The 23,997-nt window shown below is 49.2% G+C and overlaps 1 protein-coding gene across 1 annotated transcript in view; it reads right to left on the bottom strand.

Moving 5' to 3' along the window:
- Paqr5 (progestin and adipoQ receptor family member 5) overlaps window positions 1-23,997 on the bottom strand; it is a 77,307-nt gene that overhangs the window by 8,111 nt on the left and 45,199 nt on the right. The window contains exons 3-6 of the mRNA XM_057767951.1: window positions 16,460-16,587; window positions 12,839-13,044; window positions 8,361-8,487; window positions 2,394-2,490 (exon numbers count right to left, since the gene is read on the bottom strand). Of these exons, the coding sequence (XP_057623934.1) occupies window positions 2,394-2,490; window positions 8,361-8,487; window positions 12,839-13,044; window positions 16,460-16,587 (558 nt within the window). The remainder of the gene's footprint in view (window positions 1-2,393; window positions 2,491-8,360; window positions 8,488-12,838; window positions 13,045-16,459; window positions 16,588-23,997) is intronic.

The raw sequence follows: 23,997 nt of genomic DNA on the forward strand, positions 1-23,997 counted from the left end.
AAGAAGAAGAAGAAGAAGAAGAAGAAGAAGAAGAAGAAGAAGAAGAAGAAGAAGAAGAAGAAGAAGAAGAAGAAGAAGAAGAAGAAGAAGAAGAAGAAGAAGAAGGAAGGAAGGAAGGAAAGAAAGAGATAAAAGAAGAAAGATTCTATTAGATATTGCTGATTTCTGAGGACAGAATGCAAGCACAGAGGAATGGTCCTATCTGTCCTGACTCCAGTTGCAGAGCTAAAGAACTGAGCCTTATAATGAAGGCATCAATCAAGGTTTAGAGGCAATCTGGCAGCATAGCTCAGTGGGTAAAGTCCCTTGTCACCAAGCCTGATGACCTGAGTTCAAACCCCTGGACCCACGTAGTGGAAGGAGAGAACTGGCTCCCACCAGTTGTCCCCTGATGTCCATGCGCTTGCTGTGACTCACATGTGGTGGGGGACGGACATGTGCACACAAAAGAAATAAATGTGACAGGAAAAAAAATCTTTAAAAAAAAAAGGCTTGGAAGCCTTTCTGCATCATCAAAAAGAATCACCATTTGGCCTAGCTTGGTGACTCAAGCTTGAACTCACTCCCTAAGGCAGAAATTCTGGAAGTTAAGACCCATCTAGGCTATCAAGTTAGTTGAAGGGCAGTTTGAGCAATCTAGTGAGATCTTGTCTCAAAATCAATCAATCAATAAGGGGCTGGGGATATAGCTCTATGCGAGCCCTTGCCTAGCACACAGAAGACCTTAGACTCATTCCCAGCATCAACCACCCCTCAGTGTATGACCACTATATTGCTTCAAGGCTAAGCAGAGGGTTTTTTTTAATTATTATTAGTTTTATAAATAACAAAAGTAGCTTATCCTTACTAGAGGCACCAGGCCAGCCATCTCTATGCCTCAGATGGGACATGCTGCAGTCGGACAGCTTCTGCTGGGGTTGTGGGGATGCGTTTCCTCTGGCCCCTAGGACCTTCGGGCAGACTCCACTTCCCAGTTTTGCGCACAAGGAAAGTGAGCCTGAAACTGACTTGCAAACGGCCAGTAGTCAGTGAAGCGAAGGCTGGAATCCAGGCAGGGCCATCCTGGTACTGATACAATCACCCCTGTCCTATGCCCTATCCTCTCGCACAGCCTCCAGATAGCATTGCACAGCATGAAATCTGCGTAACTGGGGACTGCTTTCAGCTGAAGTTCCCCGTGTGCCCCTGAACAAGCTCCCTCCAGGAAGCAGCCAGAGTTCTGAGTTGCACTCCCGTCCCCCACTGTCCTGTAGACCCACTCAAGGAAATACAGGCAAAACCAGTGCAGCAAGTAAAACTCTTCCCTACCCTGTAGCCTCACCCCTGCCACTTGGGCCTCACACTGCCTCTGGGAGATGTGTACGCACAAGGTAATGCTGACCCTTTAAGATTCATTATATCCAGGAATCCTCATCAGCTCCTACGCAGAAGCAGATGTTAGCCTCATTCACAGATGAGGAAACCCAGGCTCAGAAAGGGTGTGTGTCCTGCCCAAATCACACAACAAGTAACCATCCATAGAGACACAGGGCCCATGTGTCCTGCAAGTGAGTCTCTTTCCTTCTTGTCCTGTTCTCTGACCTCAGCTCCCTGCCATTGTACTCTCAGCCTCATTACCATCTATCCTTTTAAGACTTTTATCCCCGCCTTTTCCTTCAGCAACACCCTATGTTACCGATAATATACAGTCATGCATGTATTGGCCTTTTCCCATAGCGATGATGTTACTGATAATATACAGCCATGCATGTATTGGCCTTTTCCCATAGCGATGATGACCAAACTCCAGGCTGTCTGCCTTGTGGTGGAATGGCCCCCACAGACTCGTGTGTATGAATGCTCGGTCATAGGGAGTGGCACCATTAGGAGGTGTGGCCTTGCTGGAGTAGACATAGCCTTATTGGAGGAAATGGATTGCTGTGGTGATGGACTTTAAGGTCTCATATGCTCAAGCTACACCCAGTGTGGCTCAAACTTCACTTCCTGTTGCCTGCAGATGAAGAGGTAGAGCTCTCAGCTCCTTCTCCAGCACCATGTCTGCCTGCATGCTGCCATGTTCTGCCATGACAATAGTGGACTAAACCTCTGAGCTGTACATCAGTGCCAATTAAATGTTTTCCTTTATAGGAGTTGCCATGGTCAGGGTGTCTCTTCACAGCAATAGAAACCCTAACTAAGACACTTGCCCAGGTCTCTGTGGTTGTTCCTAAAGCCCTAGTCAGCTTGTCTGGCCTCTGTGTTCACACTATCTCTAACTGCAACACCCAAGTCTCGACTCCTATGGGTCTCCCAAAACCCACTGGGGTGTTATGACTCTCTCAGAGCTCAGAAGACAACGAAGCCCCTGGCATTGCTGACAGGAAGAGAAGAGATGTATGTATCCATGTCCTTACCCGGTAGAAGATGGGAAGTGAGTCCCAGGTGTAGGGGTAGGCAAAGGCGAGGACCCGGAGCAGCTTACAGAGCCGGGGCTTCTGGAGTTCAAGAAACCTGAAGTCAGGGAGGAAACGAAGGCTGTTTAGGAACTCACACATGAGCGCATGGGTCATCAACAAGCGTTTTTACATGGCCTCCTGTGGACCTCAGCTTCTCCACTAGCCTCTCTCACGCATCCTACACTGCTGGAAACGACAGAACTTCAACAAGAAGGAGAAACTTGTCCTGAGAGCATGAAATGTAATGGGTGCAACCCAAGACGGGGGGTGGGGTGTCTTCAGGCAGAAACCTGCAAAGGTCAGAGGAGATTTAACAGCAGAGAGGTTTTAGAAGGTCCCACCAAGACAGGGAGGGGTCTCTCAAGCACAGACCCCAGATCACACTTTATACAGAAGCAGAGATGCACCCAAACAACTAGAACCACCCATTTGGTGCCATACAAAGACCTGGGCTCAAGAGGGCGCTAGATTACCCAGAGAAGTTTCTAGAATATTTATATCAGCACAGGAACACTGGCCTGGGGAAAGTGAATGTGCAGAGGGCCTGTCTCTCTCCCCCCATGAGCTTTCCTACTGCTCCCAGAGCAAAGACAGAATCCTCACTATTTAGGAGGAGGCCGGACCTCCTGGACAGATCCCCACCTCTCTGGAGACCTAGCGAGGGGTAACAGCTTTAGACCTGGGAGTTCAGCACCAGAGACACCCAGACTGGGTATCAGGTTAGGGTTGAGCAAGGCATCCACACAAAACTGCAGCTCTGGGGCTGGAGATGTAGCTCAGCTGGTGGAGCGCCTGTCTAGCTGGCACACAGGAAGCCCCAGGTTCCCTCCCCGGCACTCATGACCTATACATGGTGGCACATGCCCGTGATTCCAGCACTTGGAGGGCAAGTCAGAAGGATCAGAAGCTCAAAGGCATTTTAGTATATTTTATATATTAAACATTTTATATTAAATACATTTAATATATTCTATATAGTGAATCTGAGGTCAGGAGGACCAGAAGTTCAAAGGCATTTTTAATGTATTTTATATAGTGAACTTGAGGTCAATCTGGGCTATAGGAGATTCTATGTAAAAAAAAAAAAAACTCAATTACCTTTTTGACTGTGCCACAACACTAGAAAGAAGGCAGTGGGCTGTGGTTTCATAGGGACACACCAGGTTCCAACACAGATTGGACACATCAGGACCATGGTGATATGGCAGGTTGCCTCTAAAGCTGTGTGTGACCTATCCCTCCCTCAAATGAGGCCCCAGTACTAAACGTAGCTCGGAAAAGCAAACAAACCACTTCCTGTTTGATGGAGCTATGATGGAGCAGAGGGTCAAAGCAGGAGAAACGGGCTCTGGGCGACAGTCCCAGAAGAAACTGAGAACAGACACAGTTAGGCTCTAGCCCAAGGTATCTGTTCCCCCGAGCGTCACATTGTCCCTCTGCCTCTGATAGCCCCAGTCTCTGTCTTTCTTCCCCCAGGGGCCAAAGGAAACACATTGCCACAACCCCAGCAGAAGCCGTCCAATCGCAACCAGTCCCTTATGCTTCTGCCGTGTCCAGGACAGGCTCACTCCTAACGAGTGCTCCTTGTGGCCACTTACACAGGAAGAAAACCTGGCTCTGACTTGGCGAGGGCTGCCCCCCAAAGCACCGGTTTCCTGCGACTTGAGACCACATGTCACCAGGCCTGAAAATGTGCTTCCTCCGGAGGCAAACGAATCAGCCTCTCCAGCAACAAAGCTGAGTCTACAGGGTGAGAAAAAGAAGCAGAATAGGAGAAAAGAAAGCAACAGAGACAAAAACAAAACAAAAAAGCTCTTAGCCACAGAAGACAGAAACCACTCCAAAGGTGCAATTCCACATCCAACCACAGGATGTCGCCACAGCCAGAGATTTCTGAAGGCCTTGGCCAGAGATGCCAAAGCACAGCTGGCTTTCCCACCTAGGGATTGAGAGCTCTGTCCAGGAAGCAGTGCAGGAAACACTGGATTGGGGAAGAAGCCTCCCTTAAGATCAGCGTCAATAAATCTTGGCAACCTAAATGCCAAAACTAATGGTTGATGCAAGCAGTTAATTGGAAGTTATTCAATTGCTAAAGTACACAGTTGTGTGTGTGTTGTCTTCTATTGTGTGTGGGTTTTATCCTAGTTTGGAGACTCACAGGAAGGGGAACACTTTCATAGCCCTGGCAGCACCTCTGCCATCTGGCTGGGGTGTCACAGTCCCCAGAACTTCGTCTGCTGAACCACTGCCCCAGCTCTGACCCCGGTCCTTTTGAAGCTGACGTTTATCACTCTGCATACTGAGGGACTATTCCTCCAGCCCAGATTACTTTGTGATGCTCACCATACTGACCTCAGTGACTTTGCAAAACAAAATTTTTGGATGAAAGCTGGGAGAGGTGGTGGCTGCCTGTACCAGAGCGGAAGGGGGGAGGGGTAGGCTACATAATGAGTATCAGAGCAGCCAGGGCTGGACAGTGGGACCCGCTATCCAAACACTAAACCAAACAAAACTCGATGGCCGGACAGGCTTGCTGAAAGGAAGATCTATGGTGACAGGAGGCATGAGGCAAAGAGAGCAAGGACAGCTCGCTGGCTGCCAGCTGAGGGCAGGGTCAAGAAGGGATCGTGTTGGGGCACTGACTATCCTTCACAAAGCAAAGTGCTGAGCCCCCCTCTCAAGTGCGGCAGCATGAGAGGACCCCCCACATGGCTACTGGTGACATAGCTCAAAGGTCTTGTGGAGAGGAAGCTGAGCCCAAAAACAGCAGCCCAGGAGGTTGCTGTTCCCAAAGGGCCAAGAGTGGTCCTCTGAGAGAGCACTACACTTCCGAGCTGGCCCTCGGGCCCTCTCTAGCCATCCTCCCTCCCACCCTCCAGTGCCTTGCTGCTGCTGTTCCTGGGCCCTCCACTCCCACACACTACCATCCTTGCCCAGGTTGTTTGCTCTGCCCCAAAGGCCCTCTCTTATCTCCAGCTTCAGGGCTGTCACTGGCTCCCTCTCAGTCCTAAGCCAACCTCTCAAGGCCCTGTGTATCCAAGTGCATGTCACTGACATGGCCTGTTTCCTCTGCTCTCTGTTCTGCTTCACAGAGCAATGAAAGTGCCTTTCAGACTCTTTGGTGTGTGTGTGTGTGTGTGTGTGTGTGCGTGCGTGCATGTGTTGGGGAGAGAGAGAGAGAGAGAGAGAGAGAGAGAGAGAGAGAGAGAGAGCATTCTGCCTTTCCTGCACCTACCTGATCCTCTTTAGGCAAGATCTCACTCTGCTAGGGGTGTCAACTTTTCACATGGGTTCCCAGAGCCCAGGCAGCCTTTGAGGAACACTGGTCAGGTGAGTGGGGACGATAGCCCCAGATGTGCCCTCAGGATCATCAGAAACAAATTGTGTCATAGTCAAGGAGAGAAGTCCCAAAACATGGGGGCACAAAACACTCCTGGGCCAGTGCCAAACACCATCCAAATACATCAGGCTTGCTGAATCCACAACACCCAACACTGAGCCTGTATGATCAAGGAGGACTCTGAGCTAGCAGAAAGCAATATACCCTGGTGGCTAACAGGTGGTCGGTCAGGAGCTTTCAAAAACTCAATTAATTTAAAAGGCAGCAAATGTCCTCATACGCTGCACTGTGAGCCCCTGGGAAATCAGCTTTGTCCTATTAATCACAGGGATTGTATCTTTCACACCCATGAGCTGTCCCAACCCCCACTACCCACAGTGTTTGTCCCCTCCGATTCCAGTTCTAAATACCAAAGCCACAAGGTGCTTAGAAACCAGCTACAGGGCAGTAACGGACCCAAAGACCAGATTCAGGGGTGTCCAGGCCTACCTAGGAGCCCAGGCAGCCAGAGGAAAGATCGCTTAGGTACACTGCATCTCTGTGCTGTAAACATGGCTCTTACCATGCTTGCACATTGATTCATCCAAGATGGGGACCCAACCCCCTCCACCATCAGTGCTACCCTAGATTTCCACCCTGGTGCAGATGTTGTATCCCACACAACTTAACTCCTCCTGGAATTAGGACATAGCAACCCAGGACAAGGGATTTTCTTTCCTGGCTCTACAGGAATTCCTAGCTGTCAGGGAATTCTGTGATTTCCACAAAGACAAGAGACCCTTCCCATCCCCAACCATACAAAATCCAGGGTGGACACAATGCAAGGCGCTTTCACCCCCAGGGGATAAACCCCATCTGCCTCATACCCTTCTCAAATATCCTGGAAAATGGAGGGCAAGCTGGGGTGAACCTTTCTAATGTACAAAAATCTATCCTCCCACATTTAAAAAACAAAAACCAGTTTGGCAGCTTCCCCTGAAACCTGGGTGTCACCCAGAGGAAACGAACCATAACCATCCCAAAGAAGAACCCCCTACTCTGCCTGCTTCTCCCTGGAGGGGGTATAGTGCAGTTGGAGATACAGGGGACACACATGCAACCCAGGTGCCTCTCCTGACTTGCTACTTCTGGCATGGTGGTACTATCTAGATGGGACTGTCACCTGACCATAATCATCTGGAAGGTTTCCTAAGCGACCCAGGGAGCCTGTGATTTCAGACAATTCACTCCTGCAAAGAACAGTTTCAACTGGCACAGCCATCCCCATGACAACACTGCTCACGCTCCACCCCACAGAGTCTTGCTTGAAAGGAAAAAGGATAGCAGGATTGGGAGCTGGCTGTGACTTGTGGCCACTTTGGAATACTCTTTATCCCCCAACACAGGTACCTAGCGATGAGGCATCCCCCACCATCGCAGGTACCTAGCGATGAGGCATCCCCCACCATCACAGGTACCTAGCGATGAGGCATCCCCCATCACAGGTACCTAGCGATGAGGCATCCCCCACCATCACAGGTACCTAGCGATGAGGCATCCCCCACCATCACAGGTACCTAGCGATGACGCATCCCCCACCATCACAGGTACCTAGCGATGACACATCCCCCACCATCACAGGTACCTAGCGATGAGGCATCCCCCACCATCACAGGTACCTAGCGATGAGGCATCCCTCACCATCACAGGTACCTAGCGATGAGGCATCCCTCACCATCACAGGTACCTAGCAATGAGGCATCCCCCACCATCACAGGTACCTAGCGATGATGCATCCTTTATCATCACAGGTACCTAGAGATGAGGCATCCCCCACCATCACAGGTACCTAGCGACAACATGTCCCCCATCACTCTGAGTGAAGGACTGCCTGACTATGAGGACCCCTCTCTGCCAGGCTTGACCCTCACAGAGGGCATGTATCATCCTAGGCACATGACCTACATCTTCTATCCAGAAGGGAACAATGTTGAACGAGTTGAAGTTCAAGGAAGACACATGGTGACTTGCCTAAGCAGTAAAGCCAGCTATAAGATTAAAAAAAAAATTGTAGTGTAGGGACACTCTTGTTTAAGCTACAGAGAATTTCAGAGCATTGGGTCATAGGTGGGCTTTTCCAAAGGGTAGAGGGGCTGCCCAAGGGATACCCAGGCATGGAGATGAATCTTGAATGGGGGCAGGCTGATGCAGAAGTTTCTAGATTTGATTAACTGAAGACTCACCCTAACTGTGGGTGACATCATGCTGTAAAGTGGGGTCTTGAAGTGAAGGAAAAGGATCAAGCTAGCTGGCGGCAACATCCATCCCCCTGCTACCTGACTGCAAACGCAATGTGACCAGCTGCCTCCAGCCCCGGCTACCATGACTTCCTGCCTTGATGGACTATACCCTTCAACTGTGAGCCAGAGAAGACCCTTCTTCCTTTCTGATGCTTTTGTCAGTAGCAATGAGTAAAGTAACCAGTACATCGGATAACAGGGGTTCTACCTGGAGCCAGGCTCCTAGAGCTTCTCTATTGGGCGTTTCCTATGGGGACGCATGCTAGGTCCTCCCCGGTTCCCACCTAAGATCATAGTGCCCAGTACCTGGAGTAGCAGGAGAGACCAGTGCTGAGAATGGTGTTCAGCACGGCCAGGGCTACGTAGCATTCATGGAAGGTACTGCAGATCAGTGCATCAGGGAACGTGTATGCAGAGTAGGCAATGGCGGAGCCTGCGGAAGAAACAACAGCCTTGAGACCCAGGCAGGGCCACAGCACCACGGAGACTCCTGGGAAAGGCGACCTTAACCTTCATCTTCTGCACAGAATCCTGAGCTAGCCTGCCTCTGTGCCTTCTCCGAATATCCTCTTGCCTCTCTGTCCTCTCAAAATCTATAAGGTTATGTCCTTGTTAGAGGGGTGTGTGTGTGTGTGTGTGTGTGTGTGTGTGTGTGTACTCGTTCTGTCTTTACAATCCCGTCCCCTGGAAAGCTTACACTTTTATTTTATAGAAGCACAGGAGACATAGTAATTTATCTGGAGTCACACATCAAGAAAATAGAAATAAGCTTCAAACCCAGCCAGCCTGGAGAGGAACCTGCTCCTAGCAACAGGCTGTCACTAATGATGCTACCAAACTCATCTACTTGTGGACAGGGTGCTTCCTGGGAAGCTCAGTGTCACAGGAAGAAAGGGCATATCCCTAAGGACAGGGATGTCCTATCAGTGACCAGTCAGTGTGGGGTTTGGCTCTGAGTTTTGGAGTGTGAGGGAGGCAGCTACATCAGAACTTTCTTGAGAGACTAGCTGTGAAAGGAACAAGAGATACTTTTGCCCATCTCAGAGTGGCCGGGATCTGTACCCTTAAGTATGGGAGAGCCTTAATCTGGTCCCAATTCATGTTGTTCTAATACAGTGGTTCTCGACTCTCCTAATGCTGTAACCTTTTAATTCCTCATGTTGTGGTGATTCTCCTCACCATGAAATCATTTTTGTTGCTACTTCATAACTGTAATTTTGCTACTCTTACAAATCATAACGTAACATCTGTGCTTTCAAATAGTCTTAATGGCCTTGTGAAAGGGTTTGAAGGGGTCTCGACCCACAGATTGAAAACCAATATTTTACTACATTAAGCACCTTGGATTCATAATTAGAGGCAGAAACAGGCCAGATTCAACCCGCCTTTTCTCCTGTTCAACAGGTGGATCTTCCAGTAAAGATGATCACAGGGCCAAGGGACCATATTCTGAAGATAGTCACCTGAAGGGACCAGAGTCTGGTCGTAGTCACCTGAAGGGACCACAGACTGATGATAGTTACCTGAAGGGACCATAGCCTGATGGTTGTCACCTGAAGGGACCACAGCCTGATGATTGTCACCTGAAGGGACCACGGCCTGGTGGTCGTCACCTATAATCCCAGTGCTGGGAGGCAGCAACAGATGGACCTCTGGGTCATCAGCCAGGCATCCTAGCCTAATCAGTGACTCTCAGGCCAGTGAGATATTTCGTCTCTCAAAGCACCACCTGAGGTCCCCTCACCTCCACACACATGTAAACAAACCCAAGTGCTGACGGAGAGGCCTGAGCATCACACACACATGTAAACAAACACAAGTGCTGACCGAGAAACCTGAGCATCACCTTCCCGAAACCGTTCAAAATTCCCGTGGGCGTTCACCCAGGAACTCAGCTCCAGGAGACCATGGACCCCTTCTCCAGACCTAATGCTCAGGGAGATGTCTGGACCAAGATGTTCCACTGATGCTGACTGGAGCTAAGGTGTGCACCAAGCATTGCATGCTAGGCTCAAACCTGCCTGAAAATATAGCAGGAAGCAAAGCTGACCTGAGCCTAGGGGTTCCCGTGGGAGATGGGTGTTTGAGATGGGCCAGGGAGCAGGTAAAGGAGACCACTGACAATCACAGTAATAGCTAACCCTGCAAGATAGACACAGAATCAAAGCATTTGAATTTGTTCATAACCCTCCTACATCTGCTCAAGAGGACAAGGCTTAGAAAAGCTAAGAGATTGGTCTAGGACTGAATTTGGGACAGGTGGCACAAGGTCAGGATCTGAATCCAAGTGCTGTGTCAAAATGTGTATCAGAGGGGCCTGAGAGACCTAGTTCAGTTTCCAGCATCCACGTCGGGCAGCTCACAACCACCGGTAACTCCAGCTCCAGGGGACCTGCTGGCCTCCACTGGCACCCACACACGTGGCACACAGACAAACAGAAATAAAAATAAATCCATTTTAAAGAGGTGTGTGTCGGGGACTCAGCACACAGCTGGCTGAGAAGGACTTCTCAAAATGCTCGTTTGTATTAGAATTCTCAGGGAGCAACAGAGGATGTAGCTCAGTTGGTAGAGGGCTTGCCTGACATGCACACAGCTGAGCCCCACTCCCAGCACTGTCTAAATCAACCGTGTTCTTAGGAAAAGAGGACAGGAGGGTCAGGAGTCTAGGTCATTTTGGCTATACAGCAAGTTCAAGGCTCTGTTTCAAAAAAGAATGGGAAGGAGAGGAGAGCAGAGGAAAGGGGAGGAGAGAGAGAGAGAGAGAGAGAGAGAGAGAGAGAGAGAGAGAGAGAGAGAGAGAGCCTTTAGGAAATCACTGGGTTGAAGATTTGGACCTTATTCCAGGTACTAAGGAGTCTGAAAGCCTTCTAGTGAGAGGGGACCTGGCATGAGATGAGGCAGGAACTTCCCAGGTAACATGGTGGAGCTGAAAGGCAGAGCTATAAGAAGCTCCAGGTCTGAGTCAAGCTGACTGAGGGTTCATGGGACAGCCTGAGCTTGCTAGCTGATTAGACAGAATGGGGAGTAGAGGTGGGAGGAGGAGCCAGAGCTTATTAGTTCAGACTTGAGCAAAGCAAGAGGTGGCACCCCTAGCCAGGGACCTGAGAGAAAGAACAGACTTCAGATCCAGTGTTTAAAGGTAAGGTTTAGGAGTCCCTTGTCCAGAGATGTTAGGGATGAGAGGCTGCTCCTGGGCATGCTAGACAAAAGGCCCCGTAGTTAATCCTGAGTTACTAAGAATTCTGAGTGTGCCCAGCTATTTGGTAGAGGGGAGGAAGGAACCAGAAAAGACTGAGAATAGGGATGTTGCAGGGTGACATGAAGGAACTGGGACCATGGCAACCAGTTTTAATGACTGGAGAGAACTAGACAGTGGAGCAATGAGCAGTGTATGTGTGTGTGTGTGTGTGTGTGTGTGTGTGTGTGTGTGAGAGAGAGAGAGAGAGAGAGAGAGAGAGAGAGAGAGAGAGAGAGAGAGAGAGAGAGAGAGAGGCAGGTGTGCACTTGTGAGGGAAGAGAAAAGAGAAAGGAGGATGAGGGTAGCCTCCTCCTGGACAAATTCATGCAAAAGCAGATAGTGACTGGCTTTCCCAGCTAGAGCGGGGCCGGGATGGAGGAAGAAGCCAGAACCAGTATCCTAAGGGATGGATGATAATCGTATGGAGGAGAGAAGCAGGAGGAGGGGCTTCCTAGCCAGAAAAATAAGTCAACAAGCATGGGAGCAGCACCACCCACTCACCAACAGTTCCCCACTTCTTCAGTGCTTTGGAAAGTTGACGCCTCTAAGCCTCTGGGCAAAGGTGGTTTGTGACTCCATCCTGCTTTCTCCACTAGGCAGACCAGATCCCAGCCCTGATGTGCTGGGGTCAGGCCATGGTGGCCTGTGAGAGCCAAACTGTGAGCATTTCAGAGTCCTTGCAAGCCTGTGGTTAATCCCTAACACGAAAAGTTACAATTAAATAAATCACAGTAACCAAAGTCCTAAGTACTTAGCACATGGACCTGATGGAGGAAGGTCATTGGCTAATAAAGAAACTGCCTTGGCCCATCTGATAGGGCAGAATTTAGATAGGTGGAGTAAACAGAATAGAATGCTGGGAGGAAGAGGAAGTGAGCTCAGACTCGACAGCTCTGCTCTCTGGAGCAGACACCATGCTCCCCTCTCCCCGGCAGACCCAGGATGGACGTAGGCTAGAATCTTCCCGGTAAGCGCTCCTTGGGGTGCTACACACATGAATAGAAATGGGCCAAGCAGTGTTTAAAAGAATACAGTTTGTGTGTCATTATTTTGGGGCATAAGCTAGCCATGCGACCAGGAGCTTGGGCGGCATGAGCACAGCCCACAGCTCCATTCAACATGGACCTGTGTGATGGAGTTACTATGCAGTGAGGTTGATCCTAAGTACTTAGCACACGGACCTGTGTGATGGAGTTACTATGCAGTGAGGTTGATCCTAAGTACTTAGCACACGGACCTGTGTGATGGAGTTACTATGCAGTGAGGTTGATCCTAAGCTTCTCCTTGCACCTCTACAACTGGCAATGCCACTCAGAGAACAGGAAGGGAGACAAGGCAGGGACGTTTACACCATAGAATTGGCAAACATGCCAGTGAGGGTATATCCACAGGCAGCATACATATGAACAAGCTTCTTACAGAGCCCCTGGACAGGGCTCTTGCATCTTCATGACTTTGCTAAAACCCTAAAACCCATCAAATCTCCTGGGAGACAGGTGACACTCTAGGGAGGAGGGGACAGAAGGGCAAGGGCCTCACGTACCCAGGCTGAAGAGGTTGACAGCACCATAGTCCAGAAAGTAGCAGATATGCCGGGCGTTCTTGGACATAGAGCTGAAGGTGTGTGCACAGCTGGATGCGAGGGGATACACGCAGCTGGTGCACATGTACACGAGCATAGGCCACGAGTAGCTGTCATTCTGGATGTCTGTCATATACAGTGCAGTCACGAACCTCCACACAAAGAACCTGGAACAGAATGTGCACCCGCTCAATCCCCTCTGGACTGTTGGCTGCCTTCCACCCCACTGGGAGACGGCCCGTCCAGTGACTCTTCACTAAAATGAAACGGCATGCACTAGAGAAGCCTCTGTGACTTGAAGCAGTGAGTTGGGAACAGACAAGTAGGGTAAAAAGGCAGTCCTTAAGGATAGGATCCTTCCTATAGCATCTTGCCCAAGATATTCTCCAGTCTCAGCTTACATACCCCTAAGAATGAGGGTGTCGTCCCCTCTTACGGTAGCTCTGAGTATTGGGAAGACCATACTAAGTCACATGTACCTACATGTGTACCTACATTGTACCTACATTGGCCTACAACTGTATGTGTGTTTTGCCTACACAACACCCTTTCACAAACCACAGCTGGAGAGCTAGGTAGCTTTCCACAATGTCCATCAAGGAAAGGGACTCTACACATCACCTCACCCAGTAACTGAAGGAGAGTCATAAAGTCTTTCTGGCTACCTGCTTTCTCCTATGGACTAGCAGAGGGGGCACTTAGGCTGTTTACTGTTCCTCCAAAATTTTCCTTTCGTCCCAATAGATTCTTCCTCGTCCTATTTGCTTGGAGTATCCTAGCGCAGGTTCCCCTGGGCTCTCCAGAATGCTCTGTGCTGTCAGGGTGGATGACCTGGCTTGGATTTGGGAATTGTGAGCAGTATAGACGACTCAGCTGTGCATGGACCTCAAGATATACAAGCAATGAAAGGCACAATGTAATGGTACACACTTTAAAATGGTCTAAACAGATAATGTGATCTTCAAGGGAGATGGGCAACGGGAAGACCATGGGAGAAGAGACAGGTGGCGGGGCACACATGCCACAGTCAAGGCTGTCTGGGAAAGCTCTGGAGGGCACACAGAAACAAGTGGCCCCAGCAGCTCCAGGAAGGAGAACGGGGAGCAGAGGAACAGCCTGGATCTATTCCCTTGGGGGGGGGCCTTCAATTTGTCAGCATGTCCAGGTTGTTGTTGATACTGCTTTAAAACAGGGCCCCCATGCACAGCCCAGGCTAGGCCCCAAAGTCATGCTCTTTCTGCTTCAACTTTCCAAATCCTGGGATTACAGGCATGTATAACCATGTTCAGAAGGCAAAAAGTCTTTCAAATTTTTTGTATTTATCATTGTGTGTATGGAGTTTGGTATGTGTGTGTACACGTGTGTGCTCGCACATGCGCGTGAATGCTTATCACATATATAGAGGCCAGAGAACAACTTTGTGGAGTCTTTTTTTTTTCTTTCTACCTTGACATAGGTTCTGGAGATACATACTCAGGCTGCTGGGCTGACTTGTCAATTGCCATCACTCATGGCCCATCTTGCCAGCTTCAGTTTTCTACGTAAGCAAAGATTTAATATGGCTAACGGCCTTCTCGAGCCACTAGACCTTGCTGCCACTGGCCAGACAGCAGGCCGCAGAGCGGTCAAGCTTCTCTAGAGATCACCTCACTTCACCCCAAGACTGTGTCTTCTCTCTTCCCTCCTGTTAGTTTCTGGATCCCCACTCTATCTTCTGACATCTATAGAGTGGTATATTATTGGTATTTTAAAAAATAAATCAACCCAAAAACCAGAAAAGCAAGGCAGCCGAGCCCCTAGAGAAGTGTTAGCTCCACCAAGGCTGGGCAACCACAAACTAGACTAAGCCTCTCTCTCCCCGCATTTTATATTCCCTCTAGTGCTGGGATTACAGGCATGATTCCCTAGTACTAGGATTAAAGGTGCAAGCAACCACCACCTGAATTTGTTTCTGCATTGATTTTATGTAGCCCAGGGTGGCCTTGAACTCACAGAGATTCATCTGCCTCTGTCTCCCAAATCCTGGGATTAAAGGTGTGTGTCACCATTTCCTGACCTCTAGTGGCTTTAGCATTGCTTCTGGTCTTCAGGCAAGATTTATTTATTAAAATACAAGTAATACACCACTACACATCTAGTTGGGCTAGCTGTTCCATGCTAATCACAGGGACCTTCCTGGGGCTCACGTCTGCTTGCCACACCCAGGGACTCTCCCTCACTCAGCTTCTCAAAATGACTCAAAGGATTTGTCCAGGCCTGGCCTGGGTCATCATCTGTGTGCTGTATGGACAGTTTTCCCTCTCCAGGTGCACCTGCCATCATGTCAGCCCGCAGAGGTCTAAGTAGGACAGTGACCTGCTGACCGCTGAGGTCCTCTTAGGCCTGACACATACCCAACCCTCCAGACCTCCACCTTCTGTTTCCTTAGAGTCAACCAAAATATCCCAGCGGGGAGGGCTGGCTTCTGTACTGAACACACACTGACATTTCTCTTGTCCTTATTGTCGGAACAGTGAAACAACCTTTGGCATAGTGTTTACTCGGCCTCGGGTATTTCAAGGAATCTGGAGATGATTTAAAGGACACGGGAAGATGTGCAGAGAGAAATGTAAATACTGTGACACCTGCCAAACAGAGAACTTACAGGTTCTGGCGTCTTTAGGGGACCCTGGAACCAATCCCCACAGATACTCAGAGAGCTGCACCATGGAGTGGAGAGGTGACCCTGTCTCCATTTCCAGAACCTTTGCTCGAGGTGTGTAAAATTGGTCTTCACCCCACCTTTCTCAGCAAGGAGCTTCCTTAGCCTTCCTGGAAACCGCATTCTGCACCCTTACTTCCCAGAGCTTGGCTCCTGGTTAGCTCCTAGTTGGCCCCATTAAAGGTGACCAACGGTACATGGCTGCTATAGTCCCCACGTAATTACAAGCACCCACAACCGTGCCTATGTATTTTTTGTTAGTTTTTACAGAGAGGGTCTTATGTAGCCCAGGCTAGCCTCAAACTCACTACTAGCTGAAGACGACCTTGAACTCTTCCTGCCTCTACCTTCAGAGTCCTGAGGAGGGTGACGCTTCCAGGCCTGGTTCACGCAGTGTCATGCAGTACTAGGGATTGACAGCAGAACTTGCCGCACACACACTACAACCTGAGCTACATCTCCAGCTCCTGCCTCTTTGTCTTTATCAGGGTCTTCTCTCAGTCCTCACAGCACCCCCAAGGCACAGACAGAGGATCATGCCTGCTCTACAGGCAGAAAATGCCTGGCTCAGAGAGATTAAGTGACTTGCTCAAGTTAGTGACATTTTAATAAAGACTTCTCAAAGACCAGCAAAGCCTGTAAGACTGAAAGATATGAAGATAAATGCTACCCAGTCAATAGAAACCCTAGAATCCTATTGCAGTCCACAGACCGGTGCTTAGTCCATGACAGTCCCGGCTCCTTCCCCCATCACCCATGCACCTGTACCCACAGGGAACCCCGGCCCTAGCATAAAATTTTCCTGCCACCCAGCTGTGTTTTACAAAGTCTAGTCCCCAGGGATCCCGAATGAGATAGGCTGTCCAGGGGACCGAAGGTACCAGAAGGGCAGCAAGTGCGTCCAGATGTTGAGAGTCTCATTGGTCATTTGGAAAAGGCTGAGGATACAGGCAGTGGCGGAACTCTGTGGGTGTCGGTAGCCAAAGAGGATGCCCTGCTCATGGAACACCTGTGGAGGGAAGACAAGGGAGGGGCAAGGAGGTGAGACAAAGGGAGGGGTGGTCTCGCTAACATCAAGTTTCCTGGGTGACTGAGTAGTTCCTTGACCTGGTCCTCTGCCTCCCTGCCTTTGTCCACTCTCTCCCCAGGAGCTTCTAAGAACCCTGTCCTCCAAGCCGTCCCTAGCCAGACTGGCTTTGGGAGTGGAGTCTGGCTCTGCATTCCCGGCTATGCTTACCCTTGGCATGAATGTTGTCTAAGAGTCCGTGTTTGCACTCTGCCTAAGGCCAATGGCCTGGTCTTTAGATGTCTTTGTGGTTGGCTCTCATGTATGCTGTCTGCCTGAGCCAGCCTGCCCTGGATGTCAGAGGCTGGTGGGGCAATCTCTGAGGTAGAGCCTCCCAGTGGGGTGAGGCATCCACAGGGACTTCATAAAGGCCTTTTGATGATGAGGCCGATGATGATGCCAGAGCCTGGACTGTGGGATCACTGAGCCACAGTCCCCAAGAGACCACCGGTAAGCACCACTTTTTATTCCCCCAGCACCTCCGGTAAGAAACAGACTGGCTAGATAAGATGTGGGGTACTGACTTGTCCGAAGTATTGTATTATATTCATTAAAATGGTAACCAAAGGGCTAGGAGGTGGCTCATGGGTGAAGGGTCTGTTGTGTAATAATCATGCGGACGTGAGTTTGGATTTCGAGTGCCAGTGTGAGGTACCAAGCACGGGAAGCAGCGAGGGCCTGTAACCCCAATGCTGGCGAGGTGGAGACAAGGATCCCTGCGGTTTGCTGGGCAGCCACTCTATCAACTGGTAAGTACTGGGTTTAGGACCAGACCCTGTCTCAAAGAATTTGGTGGCAGCTGGGTGTGGCAGTGCACGCCTCAAGAGGTAGAGTCAGGGAGAGCGCTGTGATTTCTAGGGCAGCATGGTCTAAGTAGCACACGCCAGGTCAGCCAAAGCTACAGAGTGAGACCCCACCTCAATAAATAAATAAATGGATAGACAAGGTGGTGAAGCAACAAGGAAGCTGCCCAGTTTTAACTTCTGACCCGCATGTGAACACGCATGCACTCATACACACAGTAACTGACAACACACCGGGGCACATGGGCCCCGTCTCAGAGGGTAACATCAAGCGAAGAAGAGTGGAACTTAGTCCCGCTATGACTGGAGAGGGTTGGGGATTGGGGAGAACACAGAAGAGGAAAGGGGTCCATCTGTCGAGCTAGTTGGCTAGCAGGAAATGAATCTTCCTTTTTGTGTTGCTTAGCTCAAGGTTTCTTCACACTTCTGGCATTTGGGGCCAGATGGTTCCTTGCTGTGGAAGACTGGCTTACTGTGTGCCTGGACCATCTACCTGCTACCTGCTAGAAGCACTCTTAAGTACAAACCCCTTTCCATGCCAAGTTATGACAACCCCAATGTCTCCAAATACTGGGACAGTCTCTTGGAGGCAACATCTAATTCTAGTTAAGAACACTGATCTTGTTTGTTTTGTGACAAAGGCTCACTCTGTATAGCTCAGCTGACCTCAAACTCTTGGCAGCCCTCCTGCTTCAGCCTCTCAAACGCTGACATTACACGTGCAAGCCATCATGCCTGGTTAGAAGCACTGATTTCAAAGTCATGGTTCAAAGACTGTCATAACCTTTGGAAGGTAAATTATACCTAGTGAGATGGCTTCGTAGGTGAAGACGCTTACTGCCAAGCCTGATGACCTGAGTTCAATTCCCAAACCCACATGGTGGGAGGAGAGAAATGACTCCCACAAGTTGTCTTCTGATGTCCACACATGCATGCTAAATGCACACACATGCATACACACACACACACACACACTATACAGGTGTAGGTTGACAGAGACAAATTATTACAGTGTTGTTTAGTATTTAGCCCCCATGATGGAGGTCAAGCCACACTTTCCCTTTGTTTCTTGAGGGAGGAGGGGACAGCTGCAGAGCCCCACTGACTCAGCATGCACGAAGCCTCGAGTTTATCCACAGCACTGAAAACAAAAGCAAAGCACTGTACCGAGCAGAGCTGCTCCCCCTCTTGCTGTTCTAGTCAAGAATTCCCACAGAACCATAAATAAACATGCCAAAAGGTATGTTTGGAAGCCAGGCCTGGTGACACATGCCTGAAATCTTAGCTCTTGGGAGGCTGAAGCAGGAAGATCTCTATGAGTTCAAGGCCAACCTGATGTACGTAGCAAGATTTCATCTCAAAAAAAGGAAGAAGCAGCACACTGATGCCCTGTGAGTCCTATGAAATGGGACGGTGGCGACCTGCAGGGTAGGTGTTACAGTTTCCTTTCTCCTGCTGTGATAAAATACTCAGACCAAAAGCTACTCAGAAAAGGAAAGATTTATAATCCCAGATCACAGTCTGTCACTGAGGAAAGGCAAGGGGAAAGCTCAAGGCAGGTCTGCTTGCTAGTCCACACATCATTAACTCCAATCAAGAGACTCACTTCACAGTCAGAAAATACAGCAGGAACCATGGGGGATGCTGCCTGCTGACTACCTTGCTCACAGGTTCAGGCTTCAGATAGCTTTCTTACATAGCACCAGATCACCTGCCCAGGAATGGTGCCGCTCAGAGTGGGCGGGCCCTCCTACATCAACTAACAGCCCAGAGAATCCCGCATAGACACGCCGGTGGGACAGTCTGATCTGGGCAGTTCCTCAGCTGGGGTTCACCTTCTCAGGCTACTCTAGGCTGTGTCGAGTGGACAGTTAAGACTAACCAGTGCATCAGACATGTGGCTTTCTGGTGTGAGATACAAATTTTCAGAAATGTTTAGTACATTCCTGGGTAAACTGGTGAGACAGAGGGAAAGGGGCAGAGAAGCTGATTCATGGTCTCATCAAGAAATACAGTTTGGGGGCTGGAGGAATCGCTCATCAGATAACTGCACTTTCTGCTCTTGCACAAGACCTGGGTTCACTTTCGAGCACCCACACGGTGGCTTGTAACTGCATAACCCGCCAGCTCCAGGGGACTGGACACCCTGTTTTTGCTTCCTTGGGCACCACACAGCAATTTGACCGGGGCCAAGTGAGGTGGGTGTTGGGGATGGATAGAACCAAGATATATTGTGTACATGTGTTACATTGTCAATAAATAAAAGATGTTGTAAACTCATATATAAGAAATCAGTAAATATATACATAATTTTTTAAAAAAGAAATACAATTTAAATTATGTTTGAGCTTTAACTTATGAAAGTGATTTGCTTCCGCTTTTAAAAAACAAATCATCTTAATATTCTATCTTTTTGGGAAAGGGTCTCATATAGCCCAGGCTGGCCTTGAGCTGGATACACAGAATGACTGTGAACTTCCGATCCTCCTGCTTTCACCTCCAGTGTTTTGAGATTATGGCACACACCACCACACCCTGCTTATGGAGTTCTGGAGATAAAACCTAGAAACCTAGCACTTCTAGCAGACTAGGCAAGAGCTCTCCCGCCTGAGCCACATCCCAGTGTGGTGAGTCCACAAGTATCATACAGTAAATGGACAGCTAACAGATCTATTGCACTATCCATGGTAAGTATATACGCACACTCCACCTGGAGAATCTGTTTGCAGAGCTGCGGGGGCACCTGTCCTTTGGATAAGTCACTGTCAATTTTATAAAAGTCTTGTGAAATCATGGCATTTCTTTCTCCCATATATCCCAGCAGTGTCTAAATCTGACTGTTCCTTGATGCCTCTCCCACACTGTGAAGCCTTGGTGTGAAAAGGATTCAGCCAAGTCCTTAATCTCAGAGGCAAAATCTATACAAAAATAGTCCCCCACAAAGTTTCTTTATTGACAGTCGTCACTGATAAGAAAGGACCTCACACAGGAGGCTCAGGTGGAATCTACTGGTCTTCTGCTCTGACTTAACAGGCTACTAATAGTCTGCATTACCCTTTACGCTGGTAATCAACTAACATAGGATCATAGCCCAGGAAATTAGCTGTTTATACACGAAAAAGGTCTGAGTAGCTAAAACTAGCTTCAGAGAGAAAAATTATCACCGGGGCACCCTGCTGGGGTCAAAAGCAAAGTTCCCAAAAGAGATTCCCTTTAACTCAACCAGCTAGATGCTAATGCAAATCAAGCCTGCAGGTTAGTGTAACCACCAAGGCTGTGAGTCCAGCTGCAGGGGACACAGCCACGCCCCCTCTGAGACAAGGTGCCACCTTGCCAGATCCACAGGTTTCTTGTGACTCTGAAAATGCTTGCTTGATACTATGGCTACCGCCTATGGAACTGTTAACTTGTCTGTCGGCCTATATAAATGGACAGCTTTGTAGAGATCACCCCTTTCTCTTACCCTTCCTTCTTTTTGACCCTCATGTCTGATGCTTTCTTTGCCCTTAGCCTTGTGCTTTGCCTTCGCCCTTGTGCCTTATGCCCCAGGCTTCTTCTTTTCCCTTATGCTTCTCTCATAAACAAACATCCAGGAAAAAACGTGCCTAACTCAGATCCCATTTCCAAAACAGTCTTCGCTTGTCGTAGAAGTCCTATTCTGAACCCTAAGAGGGTGCTGAGGCTGGTACTCAGTAACCTCGATATCCCAGCCCTTGCTCCAGTTTTGGACTTGCTCTTCTGCTGATGCGCCTGGCTCACTGATATGGGAGTCCCCTCTGTATGCTATGAATACCATTGGTGAATAAAGAAACTACCTTGGCAGAGCTTAGGTAGGCAGGGAAAACTAACTGAATGATGGAAGAAAGGAGGCAGAGCCAGAGAGACACCATGGAGTCACCACCAGAGCCAGACACCAGATGGAAATTTACCCGGCAAGCCACAGTCATGGGGTGATACACAGATTAATGGAGATGGGTTAAATTAATATGTAAGAGTTAGCCAAGGGCTGGAGAGATGGCTCAGTGGTTAAGAGCATTGCCTGCTCTTCCAAAGGTCCTGAGTTCAATTCCCAGCAACCACATGGTGGCTCACAACCATCTGTAATGATGTCTGGTGCCCTCTTCTGGCCTGCAGACATACACACAGACAGAATATTGTATGTATAATAAATAAATATTAAAAAAAAAGAGTTAGCCAAAAAGAAGCTAGTGCTAATGGGCCAAGCAGTGATTTAAATAATATGGTTTCTATGTGATTATGTTGGGGCTAAGTAGCTGAGAACCAACAAATGGTCCTCCTTCCTTCAACAGTGAGGAGACTCCTCTAATAGGCACGAGAATCTTGATCTGCACTTGCCACAGGGGCTTTGGACAAGGAAGCACACACACTTTCTGCCTTTGATGCATGTGCAATAGGGCTATCTCTAGTTTAGGGGCATCCAGGAGGTTCTCTCTCAGAAAATGTGACTCCCAGGCTACTCTTGCAGAGGATCAGGGTTTAGTTCCCAGCACCCACGTGCCAACTCACAACAATCTGTTAACTCCAGTTCTAGGGGACACAGCACCCTCTTCTGAGCTCTTTGGGTACTGCACACACCTGATGCATATACATATATGCAAGCAAAATGTTCATACACACAAACTAAAGAAATCTTTTAAAAGTTTTGAAGTGAACTAAAGTGTTGGATGCTTATCAAAATGCAAAGTCTCTAGAAAGGAGCATATATAATCAATTATTGGCTCCTTTGTATGTGTTAGCTAAGCAGATCCTTGCTTTAAATCATTGCGTAACACACAGCAGGGAAGACTTTATCCAGGGCCACTGTGATAGCTGCGGCATAGGCAAATGGAGCAGATTGAGGGCTAGTATTTGGGAAACCCCTAAGAGATAAGATGAGCTGGACTAAACCAACCTGACAAGATTCTTGCTGAAAACAGCCAGAGTGGCTGACTTTAACTGGGAGAGTCAAAGAGAAAAGAATCTGATCTAATAGCAAGGGTGGTTGCCTGTCGAGGAGCAGGGCTTCTGGCTCGCGAAAGACATCCCTCACAAACTGCCTAGGTGACTCAGCATGCCACCAACAACCGCTGTCCTCTTTGTGGGTCCTAGCATTCTGTCCAACACAGGTGAAAACAGTCAAAGGCCTGGAGGGGAAGAGCAGGGATACTGTCCTTGTTGACCACAGTGGAGGATCTGGTCCCAGGGCTGGGGATGGAGCTCAGCCGGTAGAGAGCTTGCTTGGCAAGCATGAAGCCCTGGGTTTGCTCCTCAGTATAGCTTAAACCAGGCAAAGTGGTGCCTTCCTAGAATCCCCAAACTCGGTAGGTGGCAGCAGGGGGATCAGGTGTTTAAAAGCCATCCTTGGCTACAGATGGCATCCAAGGTCAGGCTGGGCTACATGTTTCTGTCTAAAAGGAGGAAGAGGGGGAGGAGGACTTGGTCCCAAATCTGAGGGTGGAAGAAGAGGTCTTTGCCAAAGCCAGGCCTGGGCCCTGACTAAAGAGCCTCCCTCCACATGCCCTTCTAGTTTGACCTTTACATGTCCCTGTGATGCGGACAGGATTTTAAGGCACTCCTGAGAAGCCATGGCAGGTAGGTAGGGGGCAGACAAAGACAGCAGCAACTCTCTGTGACTCAGGAAAGAGTGAGTTTCACTTGAAATAGCTCACGGATCCATCCCTCCCCTCCCGAGATCCATCTCTGCCCTCCCCAACGTGAACCTCTGTTTGCGGGACCAAATTGCTAGCACTCAGGTGCGCTCCTGCTCCCAGCAGCTCTGAGCACAAGAAGGAAGCAAGTTCCCTCCCGGCCGCCGCCACCCCGGCCCCAGCAAAGCTCTCCACACGGAGCTGATCTTTGCAGAACACAGGCTGCATACATCAAAACGGCAAAGAGAACATTTGAAAACAATTTTGTATTCCAAGCTCAGTTTGATCCCCAACGGCAAATTACAATCATCGCCTCACTACTCTGAAGCCTGGCTCCATCTCCAGCGACCCCCTCCCTCGGAGTAAGGAGGCACCTGCTTGTTTGCACAGCAGCACCGATTTGTAGGGCTCCATTTCGAATCTGTAGGGTGGCAGACGGGGCAATTCGGAGTGAACTGAAACCAAGTCGCCTGCAGTCTTTTAGGATGAGAACCTCCAGGCACTCGGGGCGAAGGGCGCATCAGGCAGTTGGCTCCCCTACTGTTTGTCACACACAGGCTCGGCACGAAAGAAGACTCCCTGACCTACCGAGAGCCCAGTGGACCGGCCAGCTGAAGACTGAAATTCCATCCTTAGGTTTTTCTAGCTATTGAGCTGCAAATCACCTAAGGGGAAATAAGTGGGGGTCTCTGGGCTGTGGTAAATAAGGTTTTGCTGGTGAGAAAAGGGAAAAGGGAAGAGGGGCTGCCGAAGGAGAGGCAGAGGCTTTCTGGCATTTGCTCTTCATTTCCTGTCTCAATGTCACAGAATCTTCACAACCACAACACACTGTATTTGAAGATGTCCTAGAATTCCCCACATACCCACGGTTGACCTTGAACTTCTGATCCTCCTGCCTCTAC

Source organism: Chionomys nivalis, chromosome 4 (assembly GCF_950005125.1).
Source record: "Chionomys nivalis chromosome 4, mChiNiv1.1, whole genome shotgun sequence".
NCBI classification, from domain to species: Eukaryota; Metazoa; Chordata; class Mammalia; order Rodentia; family Cricetidae; genus Chionomys; species Chionomys nivalis.